This window comes from Miniopterus schreibersii (genome assembly GCF_964146895.1).
Source record: "Miniopterus schreibersii genome assembly, chromosome: 9".
Taxonomy (NCBI): Eukaryota; Metazoa; Chordata; class Mammalia; order Chiroptera; family Miniopteridae; genus Miniopterus; species Miniopterus schreibersii.
In genome coordinates, this window is record NC_138118.1 from 58,962,222 (window position 1) to 58,979,610 (window position 17,389).

Sequence of the window (17,389 nt, forward strand, 5' to 3'; positions counted from 1 at the left end):
AAGGATGAGATGGAGTAGCCAGGAGGTGGACTGGGGGTGGGTGGGGAATGTTTCAGGCAGAGGACTCCAGAAACACCGTGGGCAGTCTCTTGAAGGCACTGATATAAATGCTGCGTCTGTACGGCAAAGCCAATACAGTATACTTATGAATCCCAATAAAAGGACATAGGAAGCTCATTTGCTCATTCAACAAATATTTATTGAATGCAGACTATGTGCCAAATACGGTTCTATGCCCTTGGGACAGCCAAGTAAACAAAGCAAATGTCCCTGCCTCTGTAGACGTTATTTTCTGTGACAGACATAAAAGCATTAAGTTATATGCATCCAACTGCAGGTCTGGCCACCTTGCTATGTACATGATGGGCCTAGAGGAAGTAATAGTGATGTAAAGGATGCAGGAGATTGCTGTTACAATTTTGCACGGGTACCTTGTGTTTTTGCACATGTTGTGAGTAGAGGCACTGACTGCTTTTGTCTTGGGCTAGATTTTCAAGTGAACAGCCTTGGATGATAGAGATAGTGTTTCTCATTATCTGCTATCACAGAGAAGGAAACTGAGGGACAGGGAGGTTAAGTAACTGGTCCAGGGCTACCTAGCTGGTAAGTGGAAAAGCTGGGATTAAAACTCAGGCAGTCTGGCTCCGGAGTGTCAATCCCTATGCTCTACTGCTGCTGGAACTACAGCATATGTTAGCAAACTTCCCCATTATCAGTGTAATTCATATCACAAAGCAATTCACTGTAGCTTCAAGCTGGGCTGACGCTTTATGTAAGTAGCCTGCAGGACTTAGGGACATAAAATAACACCCAGAACTTGTGCTAACACATCTTGAAAAGTTGTCGAAGTTTTACAGTCGTACCAAAAGAAATAAAATAGAAATGGGACAGCATGTACCCACTGTCAAAACAATCTTCTCTTCGCATAATTCCTTCTTTTAACCAGTTTGTTACTGTACACAACATTAACCTTTAAGTAAACAAACAAGAAACGACGAATATACGCACCCTCTTTTAATCACAGCACTGAACAAGACCACTTGGTTAAAACAGCTCCTCTCCAAAATATTTTTCTCACAAAAATCAGATATACATGTGCATACATATTTGTGTATTCCCCCCAAACACCCAACATTTTGTAAACTCTTAGTCGAGTGCTGAGTGCAGGATCCGACTGGATCCTTTGGCCTTTGGACCTGGTGCTCCTCACGGTACCGACATTCTCAGCTACTCTGAATTGTGTGTTCTGCAATGTTTACTGTTAATTCCACTGTGTCTTCTTGTTGTTGTTGTTTTGGTCATGTTGCCTTTATTTGATATGTCGGTGTGTTAATTTTCTATTGCCACTGTAACAGATTTAGGGGCTTAGACAACACCCATGATTCATCTCACAGTTCTGTGTATAAAAGTGCAGGTATGGCTTGGCTCAGCTGGTTCTCCGCTTAGAGTCTTACAAAGCTGAAATCAAGGTGGTGGTAGGGCTGTGATTCATTCTGAAGGTTCCGGGGATGAATCAATTCCTACCTCACTCATATTGTTAGCCAAATTCAGTTCCATGTGGTTATGCTGAGGTCTCTGTTTTCTTGTTGGCTATAAGCTGGAGGCTACCCTTAGCTCCTAGAGGACTCTCTTCAGTTCTTAAGGTGGACTCTACATCTCAGAGGCAGCAACAGAAGGCAGAATCCTTCTCACATTTGGGATCTCTCTGACCTCCCCTCCTGCCCCACCTCTTCTGCCTCTAGCCTAAGAAAGTTCCCTTTTTTAAAAAAAAAATATTTATCTTTATTGATTTCAGAGAGAGGAAGGGAGAGGGAGAGAGACAGAAACATCAATGATGAGAGAGTCATTGATTGGCTGCCTCCTGCATGCCCCCAACTGGGGATCGAGCCCGCAACCCGGCATGTGCCCTGACCAGGAATCGAACTGTGACCTCCTGGATCCTAGGTGGATGCTCAACGATTGCCTGGCTGAGCAAAAGCTCTCCTTTTTAAGTGGCTTGTGTGATTAGGTTAGGCCCACCCAGATAATCTAGAAGAATCTCCCTATTTTAAGGTTCATAACCTTAATAACATTTGTAAAATCCCTTTTGCTATTATAACAGAAGAAACTTACAGGGATTTGGGTTTAGCCATATTTAAGGTCCATTCTAGGTACAACTTTTGGTGAACATTTCTGTGCCAAGATGGCTAAGAGTGGTGAACGATAATGCTAAACCTGCCTCAAAAGTATACATATAAATAAATAAAAATAAAATAAAACAAAGAAAAAATTTTATAGCTTAATGTTAAATTCCAAATTTTACCTTGTTTCCAGAAGCATTTAGGTCCAGGAAACATTGTAAAGATCAGCAGCCAGTTAGGGACTGGTAGAAGGTCTTTGATATAAAAAGCATAATGAGCCCGGATGGTGTGGCTCAGTGGTTGAGCATCGACCTATGATCCAGGCAGGAGATCGTGGAGGTCGCAGTTTGATTCCTGGTCAGGGCACATGCCCGGGTTGCGGGCTCGATCCTTAGTCGGGGGCGTGCAGGGGGCAGCCGATCAATGACTCTCTCATCATTGATATTTCTTATTCTCTCTCTCCCTTCCTCTCTCTGAAATCAATAAAGATATATTTTTTAAAAAGCATAATGAATTGCCCTAGATCAGTAATTGTTCAAATGGTAGCTGGAAGAAACGACTGCCAGAGAAGCACAGGACGATGTCAAGGGACTTAAAGGAAGCACTACAAATATATATTCCTAGGCATGCACCTCCATAGCCTGAGATAATATTAAAATTTTTTCCCCCCCAACATGGAAGGGCAGGAGCAGAATTCTTGGTACATCACCTGGTAACCCTTTAATTGGATCCCAAGGAGGCCCTGGAGATCTTGGGAGAGATGAAGGGGCATCTAGGGAGCTGAGGTATTCTGGGCAGTGGCTTTTTTACCAATGGGTATGGAAGTATGTCTAACAATGGGTAAGGGGTGTGGTAATATGAGTGACACTAAGACATCCAATAGCATGAGTAGCAGGAGTTGGCACTCACTTCTAGGGAGGAATACTATAGCACACACACGTTCCTATTTCAACACTCCTCGCAAATGTATCAGTACACTATTATTTATTAAGCAATCTCACTAATGTTGAACAGTTTAATTTCACTTTTGGTATTAATATAATCTTTAAATAGAGAAATTCAGTGTTAAAGCAAAGTGGGAAAATGCGAGAAATAATAATATCTGAAGGAACAAATCACCACCGAAAGTTTAACCCAATTTGCTTTTCGCATCCCTTCCTCAGTCCTACGAGTCCATTCTGCCTGTGTGCCTCAGAAGGACTGTCATCTGGCTACTCCATCTTATGTCTTTATAATTGTTTCTGATCCCACTCATCTCCCTTTCCACTTCATCTTTCGTTTTTCACTTTGACCTACTCTTCCCTATTTTTTTAAAGATCATTAGAGACCATTTCTTTCTAGCCATAGGTGGGCTAAAATGAAACATAATTTTCGTCGTATCTAATTAGACTTCTAAATCTGATGGTACACACACTGCCTGAAGCTTTTTCAGGGGAATTTCTGAAGCCCAATTATAGGGCTATTCTCATAATAAGGACTATTAATTCATAATGAAATTATTTGCTTTAAGCTTCATCCAGAGGCTGTGGTAAAAAAGATACTAACCCAACTACATTCCTATAGGGTCATTAGTACAGCCAGTACAAACAGGTGAGGTCTGCTGAAGTCACACTTCTCTTCAGCATTTTGTGAAGAGTTGGGTGTTGGATCTGTGGACAGTCCCTCAGAGAATCCTACCAGTCCTTCCATACTGCGGCCTACCATTCTTGATGTGCTAATTTTGATATCCCTCTCAGTCAGCTCAGAGTATGTCCAATTAAATTGGTAGTTAACAAACAGAACAACAATAACCGAATCCTGGCATATCTGTACCTTTCTGTTGCCTTCACACATTTAGGACAACTCACCTGAGAACAAAGTTTTTGGGTTACAGTCTTTCCCTTACAAAGCTATAGATATTTCTCTATTTTCCCCTGGGTTTAGTTTAAAAAAGGGAAGTCTGAGGTCAGTCTGTATTCCTTCTTTTTTGTATCGCTTTCAAATAAATTTATTTGATCCTTGTAGGCTTTTTCTTTCTCCATGCAATTCAAACATGTAGCAGCACGTGCTTTGTGTCAGTCTTTGCAGTGGATTCCACGGGTTGCCTCCCCCAGTATCCATTATTTCCTTTCACCTTGTAACAGAACCTGGTATTCTTCAGTCTACCACCTATCTGATCACCAAATTGCATTTCTCTGGTCTCAGTCCCTGCTTCAACTGTAGGCATATGTCATAAGCAGTCCCAAGGATGAATTCAGCACTCCTCTTTGGACCCCGGGTACAGAGGAATGTGTCCTTTGTCTGAGTGTCCTTGTCTGAGAAACCTGGAACCACTATAATCACTTTGCCATGAGGAAAGACAGACTTTGAGGATGCCAAGACACAGAACATGGAATCTTAAAGAAAGGGAGCTGCAGCTTCTGGATTAAGCCAACCTGTGTCAGTCTTTGCAGTGGATTCCATGTTTCTGGAATCCCTGTTTATGTGAGCCAACAAGTTCTTCAGCTGAACCGACCTGAGTTTGCTATATGCACTGCCCTGAGCATCCCAAATACCAAACACCAGTACCATTTTCCCCCAGTGACTTCCCCCCAAATATTGTGAGGCCTTTTAATTCACATACTCGAGTTTTATCTCAGTTTAGGAACATGTTTCTTTCATTATGTTTTTCATTACTGCATTTTAAGACGATCAGTTTCTTAGGCCAGCTTTCCCTACCCTTTATATTTGTCATTTTCTCACCATTTTGTTTTTTTCCTTAGCATTCAGATTCCATTTCCTACAGTATTAATTCTAATTTTTACTCCCTCCTATCAGATTTTAATTATGCCACTGCACTTGACTTCCTTACAATCCTACATCTCATTCATCTCCCTTTCCATCCCACTTTCTGTTTTTTCCTTTCAGAATGTTCAATTCTTGTGGCCTCCTGTTTCTGTCTTAGAGAGCATGTCTTCTAGCATTCTTCTGAGTCAGTCTACTGATTTTAAAAATTTTTTCTTCTAACTTTTTAGTTAGTTAATAATTTTCAGAGTTTCGTATCTGTTTTTAGGCTTCTGGATAATGTTACTTGCCTTGTTCAGTCATTTTTTTTCAAAAGTCACAAACATTTTATTCTTTTAGTTTGTTTTCTGGTTCTTCTAAGATGGGCAGTCTACCTAGATAATTTGTAGTCGACACAGCATAGACATTACTTTGAACTCATTTTGTAGTCACTTAATGCTCTCTGAGTAGCTCTTTCAATTTTAACATTTAGCATGTTTTATCTAATATTGCTCTCATGTCTGTCTCTACCTATTCGATATCCCATTCTTCTCACTTCCCAAACTTTTGATCCGATTTTGCACGTTTTTCTGGTATTTGTACTCCAACCTGAGAAAGAGATATAACTCTGACTGTAGAGGGGAGTCAACAACACTGTGGAGATATTGATAAGGAAAGTGTTGGGAACAGCTGCCCATTTTTTGAACTGAAATCAACCTTGTGTTTCTGAAACAAGGGAATAAGGGAGGGAAAAGGTCTATTTAACTATTGCCAGGTGCACATAACAAACCTGAGTCATCAAATGAGTTTTTAAATCTAATTCTGGCAAAATGGGGATTCTTCCAAATAATTTTGCCATTTTAAATCGGGGCCACATAGCACCTAACTAAGTGCCTGTGAAATTAACTTTATAGCATGCTGATACCTGCAGAATTCAATATGACTGACCAGCAAAAAAGACATAGCAATTGGCTTGCAAATTAGTTCTGAATATATATTAGGATTTCAAATTATTGCTAATGAAATGATTGGGCAACATAGCACAATTTGGCAGGCTCCTGATGCCTGACTTCCAAAGTTCTGGATCTTCTCCCAGGTTCTGGACCGAGAATGTCCAGCAAACTCTAACTGTGCCAGTGATAAGACAAGAGCTGGTAGAATCCAATTCAGCTCATAGTAAAATCCAGCTTCCACTGGAAACCTGCCATTTTGAATATTTCAGTTTGCAAGTAAACACAGCCCATGTTTGTCAGACCTTTCTCATATTAAGACTTCGCAAAATGCTTATAGGAGAACACGAATAAGATTCAGAAATACATTTACCATATTCTTGGTTTTATGAACGTGCATGAGCGTTGTATGCACATGCACGCGTGCACCCTCCCCCCCAAGCAGCCAACAACTCTTAAGCCTATCTCTGAGGAAATTCTAATACCTGTACATTGAACATAGCCAGCAAAACTGGAACAATAAATCAGGAACCCAGTACTACCATGCATTATCAGAGAAGGCATATGCAGAAGGCCACGTGGAGGGCTCTGTGTATCCCACGGTTAAACTGACAGGAAGTGAAGGGATGGAATGAATGAGGCAAAGTGGAGAGAAAGGGCAAGAGGGGTAAAAGAGACACGAGAAGTTTGGAGGAAGGGAAGGGGAAGAAAAGAGGCAAAGGGAGGGAAAGAAAGAAAACGGCGTAATACCTTTTATTTTCATAAGAAAAATGCCCAGTTCCTCTCAGTTAAGCCAAGTACTGGGTCTTATCAGACAACAGCTCCCCCAGCTACCATGGGAGGCCAGGTGGGAGGCAGAGACTCAGTGCCAAACAGTGAAGCGTGGGTATCGGATGGACACAGGCCACCCCACAGCACTGGGCCACATGGAGTTACCGACAGCTTGTCGCTATAGCTTACTATGTGAGGGCAAGATCAAGCAGAATCTTCTGTCATATTTTACCATTTGTTATAATTTAGCGCCTTAGGACTGGTTCTGTGGAAAATTACTTAGGTATACAACAAAATCTCATAAATTTACATTTATCTGTAATACCTTGTACTGCTCACTATATTTATTGTCTTGTCTAGTAAATTTGCAGGAATGTTACAAAGCAACAAGTATAATGTAACATCATGCTTTGAAGGAGTTACCAAGGCCAGACTGTCCTCAGGTCGGAGGCCCCAGCTCCAGCTAAAATTATTTTATATGGGCCTGGTATTATTTTGTAGGGCTGGGAAGCGCCTCTTGCTCATGAGAGCCAACAGACAATGACGGGAAGTTTGCCACCAACTAAAGATTAGACTGGTGAGAAATGGCTTTCAGTGTCTAAAATACCTACTTTCTCTGCCAGTGTTTTATAATAAAAAATGGTGGCTTCTTGCCCGAAACTAAATATTTTTTTAATCCAAATCAATGGTTGACAAATGGGACCAGAAAGACCCAGGTAGAACTGAGACTGTTAGTCTGATTCTTTCCCTATTTAGAGCTAGGGGCTAATGTAAGGGCTTCCAGAGTTAGTCCAATAAGTAGACCCAGAAGGAAAAATCTGAAGTAAAGATGCATGAAGTTTGGTGACGAAGATTTAGAAGGGCCCTGGCTGGGTAGCTCAGTTGGTTAGAGCATCACTGGATACGCCAAGGCTGCAGGTTCAATCCCCGGTCAGAACACATACAAGAATCAACCAATGAATGCATAAATAAGTGGAATGACAGATGTTTCTCTCTCAAATCAATAAGCAAAAAGAAAAAAGACTTAGAAGGAAGAGAAGACACATGCTCCACATCCTGCCTGGAAGGAAGATCAGAACTCAATGTATGTTATTGGCCAAGCCGAGGAACTCTGGAACTCTGCAGAGTGATCTTCACATGGTCTGTGCACTGGAAAAAAACTGGTCTGAAAAACTGCTTGGAACTTTATCTTAAGATAATTTTTTTTAACTGACAAAATGAGGTTGATTCGGTCCCTATTGCTACACAACTGATAAAAAGGAAACCCACAATGAATTTTACAGTTGAAAGATACTTCAAATCAAGCTTAACAACAACTTTTATAAAATTACCATATTCATTTACATTTTCCTCTTGATATTATTTTTAAATAGGGGTAAAGGGCTAGCCTAGCCAAGGCTTACACAAGAGTCCTTCTCTTGTTTTACTCTTGACAACCTTTCTTAATCTTTGGGAATCTCAATCCTGTCTCCTACCTTAAGCTAAAAACAGAATTTACTTGAAGCTTTTTGGAGGGCAATTTGGTTTAGCTAAGCAGAATTTTAAACATGCGTGTTATCTGACCCTGTAATTTCGCTTCTGGAATTCACTATACAGAAATACTTGGACAAATGTTCCACAAATAAGCACAAGGATTTTACTGCAACACTGGTTGTAATGAGACCACAAACAAACAACCTCTAAATGTCCATCAAATGGGAAATTATAGAATAAATGAGTGGACAATTATTCAGCAGTTTAAAAATAAGTTAGATTTCTTGTGAACTGACATAATATATTATAATAAAGTGAATAAGGCATTGTGTAGAAGAGAATGGTGCAGAGTATAAGCCCATCTCTGTGGGAGAAACTTACAGATGTGCGTGTATGCGTATGAATACATGTACTTATAAAAACACAAACCTTTGAATTTACAATTAAGAGGATCTGGAAGTATATCCAGGGGGTAATCTTTGGGAAGTGGATTGTGGATGGGAGAATGGTAAAGACAATATTCACTTTTTATACTTCTGTACTATTTGACATTTTTCCAACCAGACTATTTCACTTTGTGGTAATTAAAAAAAAAAAAAAAAAAAAAAAAGCTAACTGGCATCTAGGTCTCCTAACTTGATCCTTCCCTCAGCAATTCCTGTTTCTGAAAGTGGCATGTGGATTGATGGGTCACAGACACTGGGAGGCTCCCAGGTGCAGGCATTTTTAAAAGAGGACAGATTGGGGAAGATCTGCCAGTGATGATAAACACACTGGTAGGCTGGCACCCAACTGCCACTAATTCAGGGGATGTCACAGCATTATTGCAGCTGCAGTGGACAAATGTGAGCCCAGGAAGAACGTGACTGAGAAAAGTGCTGGGAGACACGTACAGAAAACCAAGGAACCACTGAGGTTGGGGGGGGGGGGAGTGCAGCAGGTCTGTCCCCTCAAGATGCAGTTTCTTGGTTTAGCTCTGGAAGATGAAAGAGGGCAGGTGGGCATCCAGGGCAAGAGAAGTGCGTGGTTCTAAGGAGGAAAACACTGAAGCAAAATTTAGGGCCATAAGGTGGGTCACTTTCACTAGCATTTTGTAGAGTTATAAATGCTAAGGCCAGAATAAAGTGGGGGCTTCTTTAGAATGTCTTAAGGGCCAAAGATCCTACATTAGTTTTCACAAGTTTTTGTAAAGGGGTGACAATAGGAAGATTAATTTATCCTAAGTCCACGAATGGGTAGGAAACAGAAAAACAGGCTGCTGGGTGAGTGTTAAAGAAGGCCCAAGTCAGAGTGATGGAAGTTGTGACACAAAGGGGCAAGATCTGAGAGACCCTGTAGAGACAGAATCCACAGGACTTGATATATGAGAAGGATGAGGAGGACTCTGAGGTGACTTCAAGGACCCAGACAGGTAACTGTGGAGATGTGGGTTCCATTAACAGGAAAAGAGAGGCATCAGGAAGAGCTGATTTGAGGGGTCTGATGAAAGTAAGGCATCTGTGAGATGACTGGTAGGGAGTCAGTCCATCAGGGAACTGAAATGCGGCTCTGGAACCCATCAGAGGGTTATCTGCATCTTATCTAGACAGAAGTCTTTGGGAACATCTAGGTTTGGGAGAAGGGAGATGAAGAAGAGCTGGAAAAGGAATAGAGGCAGAGGCACCCAGCAAGGGCAGGGAAGATGCCAGGGAATGAGTGGCCACGAGACTCAAATGCTGAAGACACCAAGTGTGAGATGAGAATGACAGTAGCTTGAGTGCCAGGAGGACTGTGCAGTTAGATAAGCCTGAGTTCAGAGTCTCCATGCATCATTTATTGGCTATAGTACTCTGCCCTACTGAACCCCTCCAGGCCTCAGTTTTCTCACCTGTAAAATGGGGACAACAGTGCCCTATAAAGTTATTCTGAGATTTAAATGGAATTATATATTTTAAGGCACTGAATACATGCTTAGCTCATAGTAAATATTAGGCATTATTTGTATCACTGGAAGGATTTAAGGAATGAACAAGTGGTGAAGAAGTGGAGGCTGCATGTAGAGACACTATTCTTTTAATAAGTCTGGCTGCCTGGCTGGGTGTGGCTCAGCGGTTGAGTGTTGACCCAGGATCCAGGCGATTGGGGTTTGATTCCCGGTCAGGGCACATGCCCGGGTTGCGGGCTTGATCCCCAGTCGGGGGTGTGCAGAAGGCAGCCGATCAATGACTCTCTCATCACTGATGTTTCTATCTCTCTATCCTTCTCCTTTCCTCTCTCTGAAATCAATAAAGACATATTTTAAAAAAAAAAAGAAGTCTGGCCATGAAAGGAAGGAGAAAGACTGAGGGCACAGAAGGAGTGAGGTCCTTTCCAGGATGGAGAGATAAGAGCTACTACATGGGGAGATTCTGAAGAGGCAAATCAGGAGACGCAGGGCAGGATCAAGAGCACAGGTTGAGAGATGTGCCTGGGAAGGAGGGAGAAGGCATCCTTCTCAGAAACAGGAGAGAGGGAAGACAGAGGGTGAGGAGAAACAGAGGTATTTTAGTTGAAAGAGGGAGCACAGAGGAGCTCACTTTGGGTAGACTCACTCATCTCAATGAAATGGAGATGAGGCTAAATGCTGGCTTGGGAGTGTGGGAATAGATTGGGGCTTAAGGACTGGGGGGATGGACAGGGAGGGAATCGCAGTACAGGACCAGGTCTGAGACTAAGGGAGGGGAGCCGGAGGACAGAAGATGTGCCCACCAAAGGCCCAGATGCGATGCTGAACAAGGATGCGTGCTCTCATTGCCCTTACTTCTGCCTGTAAGCAGAGCTTTCTTTTTATCGGTGGAACATTTAGATGATAATGACCTCTGAGAGGCAGTGCCCCTGAGAAGTGAGAGAGGACATGAGTTCATCATAAGGTCGCTGAATGCTTAAGTATGGGCTCGGGGACATGGAGAATACAAGCTGAGTCAATCAGGACCCTCAAACTGCTGTCTCCTCCTATATGTAAAGCACTTTCAATAACACTGCTTCTAACCCAAACCTAATAGTTCTATACTTTAAAAAAAATCACTGTTTCTAAGACTGGGGAGAGGGAGTAGGAGAGGATGGCAAAAGAAGTTGGGAGGCTTTGGCAGAGCAATGGCCCCAAGCAGCAGATGGCTTAGGTGGATTAGGATATCCCAATTCTCTTCTCAGGGGATAGAGCATCGAGGGAAAAGGCTGGCTTTAGTCACCTTGAAGAAGGTGACTGTCAGGAAAAGTTAAGGGAAGGGGAGCAACCTGTGCCACAGAACAGGGACTCCAAGAGGCAGGGTGGAAGGGTTCAAGTTGAGAGCCAGAGAAGGGACAAGAGGGTTGCTCAGAACAGGGCTAGGACCTTGGGAAGTAGTCATGGACAGTAACTGTCAGTAAAAGGAAGCAATGACTTGGGAAGTCTGAGGGAAGGACATGATGGAAGAACGGCAGGAAGAGTACTAAAAGGATAAAATCTAGTTTAAGGAGAAGACCACGAAACAGGCAGATCCAGGGTGCCAGACTGGAGAGACACAGGGTGGGGAGCTAGAGGGTGGCAGACCTGCCTCAGTAGGGAAATGCCAGGCCTAAAGGTGGCTTCTCAGTGTAAGTCATGAGAACAAACATATTTCTCAAATCCACGTTAAAGTAAGATGCCCATGAAGAATAAATCAGTGCTGATTACATTAAAAGGCACTCATTTGTTCTTTTCCCTGTATGCATTCTTCAGCCAAGAACAGTTCTTTTCCTGGGTACCGTTCTTGGGTATATCCTTACTCAAGAAAAGGCTTCTTTGGAGTTTTTCCCATTTGGTTGGTTCTTTAGAGAGAGAGGGAAAAAAAAGGTCGAGAAAAATATCCAAGAAGAGATAAGAAATTGCAAAGTCCAGCTGACTGCCTGGTTTCCACACACATGTCTGACCTCACCTGAGGCGATGGGTTTCCTCTCACAGACTAGGCCTTGCTTTCTGGTGCACTGGTGTTTGGGTTAGCCGGTTTAGGTCCTTATTTAGTTTAGGTCATTAAGGAGGACACTCAAATATGGGGAAACAGTAGCACCGTAACCAATGAGAAATTTGGCAAGGCACTTGGTGACATTTTAAAGACATTTGCTCACAGACCACTCAGCCACAAAGGACAGCTTTACTGTTAGTTTCTCAACTACTGGGTGTTTTAATTCATAGAAACCAATGACGACAAGCCTAGACTGGCCACCATACATGGGGTAATATAACCGTGAAGTCTTGTTTCTTTCTTTCTAACAGTGACTGTATTTATTATATTCTTCCTGGTGGCATTTGGCATTTCTTAGCTAGGGATCAGTAGAGCTGGCAACTCAGAACTTCTAAGAATTACTATCTGTTTACCACAATCTCCACGTTCAAAGAATTAGCAGCATGTTTTATTTTTTAAATGTGCATTTTCTTTTTAAGACTTTGCTGTAATCTGGAAAACCCCATAGCTTTCAAACCACAGACAACAGTTCTGACCAGGATTGCAAGGTAACCAATGGATACCTGTAGAGTTAACAACTGTGAAGTTAATTTGCCATGAAGTTAAAAAAAAAAAAAATCAATCTATCTCACCCATCTGTCTATCCATCCATCCCACTCCATCCAATCCCACCATATCCCATCCTAAAGGCTGGCTAGTTGTCTACTGATCAAATTTGTAGCAACATTTTTTAGTATTAAAATATAAGTCAAATGTGGGGTAAAGCTGGATTATCCATGAACAAAGAACTAAAGGAGAAAGATAAAAAATCCAGCTCTTCTCCATTTTGTAGAATGCTACTGTGTGTCACTGTGGGCAATTATTAAATCCAGATTATAGTGACAGATGGCATTTAAACTCTTTGGTTCTTTGTCAACCATCTGTCCTAAGACTCTTTTTATTGAGTTCATATTTCCTAGGTATTCCATTTTATAACAGAAGGCATGCACCCCTTGATATCATAGAGAACTGGTCAACCTTTGCTGTGTAAGAGACTAGAAATCAAAGCTATTAATAACATACAGAACATTCCAGAAAAAAAAAAATATGGCCTGGTAGGTAAAACAACAGCAAGGGCAGAAATATGGAAAGAGTGGAAAAATCAAAGGTTAGAGTCAGGCAGGCCTGGGTTCAAATGTGGTTCAGTCATTTAGGAGCTGCGTGCCCACAGACACATTCTGTATTGTCCTGGGGGAAGGCTCTAGTTCGTCCTCAGAATGTGGGTTTAATGAGATAATGCAAGAGAAGGGCCCGACCCTGGGTCTGTCACATGACAGACTGATGTTACACCCTTAGCTTCTTTTTTTCTCCCTAGGTTATGGAGGATGATGAACCCTGCTGATGCATAAATGCTTATTCCTCAGGGACTTTATATAAACAACTAGGATGTGACCTTGAAGGAAGGTTAATCCTGGCTTCTAGGTTTCCACTGAGAAATCTCTTTTCCCCTCCAGTCTTCTCATTATACCCATTAATAGAACCCTCCAGTTCTGCAGAGCTTTTACCCCAGCTCTGGTTAATTAACTAGTTTGCATGCAATGCCTCTCTTCCCCACTAGGATTTAAGTTAATCCTCTGGAGAAGGGCCTTGCATATAGTAACCACTCACTAAGTTATTTGTAGACTAAATGAAAAACAGGATTTTCAACAAGTGATATGTACCACTGATGGTATGAAATGATTTCAGGAACTGAATGTGAACTAAACTTCTTTTTTTGGTTAATCCTCACCGGAGGATATTTTTTCCACTGATTTTTAGAGAGAGTGGAAGGGAGGGAGGGAGAAAAAGAGAGAGAGAGAGAAGGAGAAACATCAATGTGAGAGAGACACATTGATTAGTTGCTTCCCAAATGTGCCCTGACCAGGGCCGGGGATTAAAGCTGAAACCCAGGTATGTGACCTTGACAGGGAATCAAACCCGCAATCCTTTGGTGTGCAGGCTGACGCTCTAACCTCTGAGCTACACCAGCCAGGGCTGGACTAAATTTCTTAATAATGTTAATGGTTATACTATATATATTTTAGTGTCCATTAGACAAATAACTGGCTCATCAAATCTGTAATTTTGTGTATTTTTGTTTAGATGAAGCTAAATAAAAAAGTAAATTGATTTCGAGTAATAAAAAATTAAGTAAGTATAGTTGTCATAATATGGCAAAAACCATGAAAGTGTTAAAAGAGATGACAAAATTCAGGGAGTCTGCTTTCAGAATCTATGGCTTATGATTTTTCAGCTGGTCACTGCAACAGGTGGGTCAACCCCGAATCAAGAGTCAAGTCAGAACCAGGTAAAGATGAGAGAAGGACCCCAGAACACACCTGGCATAAGTGAGAAGCATGCACATTCAGATATCAGTGTTATCATAGGAAATGCCAAACGTGAACTAAGCAGGAACAAGGGTCAGGTCCCATGGCCATATTCAAGGCCACAGCCAAACTGGCAGGAACTATCTAGGAGACAAGGCATCCTCCCCAGGAAGGGTGTGTGGTAGGCCCTGATTCATTCCCCTTCAGCTTTAAAGGCACATGGGCCTGGATTCTGATGTTGTTTTCCCTTAGAGGCAATTATTTCTCAGTTTACTACCTCTCCGCAAGGCTTTCTTTTGTGCAATTTGAAGGTCCAATGTGTCTCTACCCTATATTCTCAATTTCCCAGAAAACTGAAGCAGACTGTTGCTACTCTCATCAAAGGAACCTTTCTCTGAGTCTCCAACACTGAGTTCCCCTCCCCAGGCCCAATGCTAGGGTGAAGAGACAATCCTCTCATTTTGGATTGGAATATATAATAAATTTTCCCATGGGAAAAAATGTAATAAACAGAAAATAGGTCTTGATGAATTAGTACAAATAATTTTCATATATGTTCCAGGTTATATAGGATTCTGCAAGCTAGCCTGGGAACCAGATTACCAATCAGACTACCACTTCACTGGGAAAATGTTTTAATACTGTAAAACAAAAATCTGGGTTGCAATTTTTCCATAGGGGGTGACTACCTATACTTACAAATACAGCTCACTAGTGAACATTTAACACTATATACCTTAAGTTTTATCTTTCACATTTTTCAGAAAAATATTGGTTTTGTTATCAATTATGGGTGGTGTTCAAGTCTTGTACTACTGAAAAAAAACTAATCACATTTCTGCCATAACAAAAGAACGACTCAATCTTTACATATGAGGACAATTCAGGCATATAAATATAATTCCAATAAACATTTCTCTAATCAATTCGCAGCTACACCAAGCTGTTCCTGGGGTTAACTTGAATGACAGTCCTAACTCATGCCCTGCAATATGGACAGTAAATGATTCCTTGTTTTCACCATAAGCTTTTAACCCAACAAGTGTTTTCCACACTTGTCTGATGAAAAGTATTACATGAGGCACTTTTAAAAACAAGAATGCTTGGCCTCAGCCTGGTCATGAATCAGAATTTCAAGGGAGAATCTGAGCACTGAACATTTAAAGAATGCCCATTCCTGGTGATCCACGGTGGTTCTTAGCACCAAGAGTGGAGGGCTTGTTAACACCCAGGTTGCAGGGCCCTAGCCCAAAAGCTTCTAATCCAGTCAGTCTGGGGTGGGCCTCAGAATCTGTGTTTCCAACCAGGTCCCCCAGTAATGCTGATACTGTTGGTCCAAGGACCACGCTTCCAAAACCACTTAAAGGCAAACCGCAGAGACATTGTGGGTTGAGTTCCAGACCACTGCAATAATCCGAGTATTGCCAGGAGAGCGAGTCATAATCTTTTTGCTGGTTGGAGGGTCTTGCCTTCAATTTGTATACAAAAAGCAACATCTGTGAAGGCCAATAAAATGAAGTATGCCTGTATGTAGCCTGTTTGGCAAACACTGCAGCTGAATTCAATATTACTTTTTTTCTTCCCTTCTTGGTAAAAAACAACATTGGATTAGAGTTCACGAGAGTTCCTTTGGAATCATACCCGTTAATTTGTTTTAGTTGCTTGACATTAGACAAATCAATTTACCATAACACCCCGCTTATCTCTTATTGTGAGGAATCAAAAAACTAAAACAATGTAAGAGGTTTGGTCTTGTACTTGGCACACAGTAGGCCTGCATTAAACATCTGTGTACTTTGATCTCCTTGCCATGATCCCCTCTTGTGAGCTACAGAAAAATCTGCCGAGTTCTAGAAATAAGTCCCAAAATTTATTATATGCACAAAACTTAACTTGGCTCAAACAAACAAACAAACAAACAAACAAGCAATGGCTGACCACTTCTCCTCGCAAGCAATCATGTATCTTCGTTTTGAACGTAACATGTCCAATGGGAATACACTCAGCTTGCCAACTCACATTTTCCCATGTAAGTAAAAATAGAAAACAAGGGGAGATTAGATTACAATTAGGTTCTCTGTTTAATTTTGATCAGGCTGAATTTAGTACCCAGGTATGGATTATTTTCCTGGCAGATCTTCATTATATTGTTTGGCTATATCTTATGACCTGACAATCAAACAGATCAGACTCTCCAAGTCAGAGGAACCCTGAGGTCATCTAGCCCACTCACCCACTCTGTGAATGCCGCTGAAAAAACCTCAGTGTGGTGGTCCAGTCTCTTCTTGGACACCTAATGAGAACGCATTATTTTCATGAACCCCAACCTCTTCTTCAGATAACTGTCTGATGATTAGATTTTTACCCCCCTTCTGAACAAAAATCTTTATTTCTGTAATTTTAATATCTTTGGTCCTAGTTCTGTTCACTCTACCTGAATATACCCAATCTCTCCTCCATGTGACAGCATTCTGAAATTGCACTGACATCTTCCTTGCCTGTTCCTTTTCAGTCTAAACATTGCTTTTTTCAAGTATTTCACCATCAAAATGTCCATGTTCTTAACAGCCCTTGTCCTCCTCTTGTGGACAAAGTCCACCTTGAGGCTATTTCCTCACTAAAAAATACCACAATATGCTTCATGTTCACTATGTCCTATCATCACCAACAAAGACAAAATAAATTGCAAGAATGGTGGAGTGTTCCTTTCCAAACAGAGTTCCTAAGAGCTGAAAGTTACAGTCAGACCAAAGGACACTGTAAGGACTGGCTGGCAGTTTCGGGGCTGGCCTGGACGCCGTAGCCTGAAGCAGGTGGGTCTGGATGCTGTGACCCTGCTCAAAACAGAAATACTGTGCTGCCATGTCCATGACCGAAGACCCAGAAAGCTTCTTTCCAAGGAAGACAGAGTGAAACAAAGGTATTTCTTACTTTCTACGAAACATTTCTGCAAATATGCAGCCGACACTCCAGAGGTCCACGGGGGTGGCGTAGCTGGACTGCAGCAGGACTTCGGGAGCTCGGTACCACAGTGTGACGACCTGCAACGG

At 41.7% G+C, this 17,389-nt stretch overlaps 1 protein-coding gene across 1 annotated transcript in view; it reads right to left on the bottom strand.

Moving 5' to 3' along the window:
- Positions 1–17,389, bottom strand: part of CDK6 (cyclin dependent kinase 6) — a 202,160-nt gene that overhangs the window by 37,753 nt on the left and 147,018 nt on the right. The window contains exon 5 of the mRNA XM_081147862.1: positions 17,271–17,380. Within this exon, the coding sequence (XP_081003988.1) occupies positions 17,271–17,380 (110 nt within the window). The remainder of the gene's footprint in view (positions 1–17,270; positions 17,381–17,389) is intronic.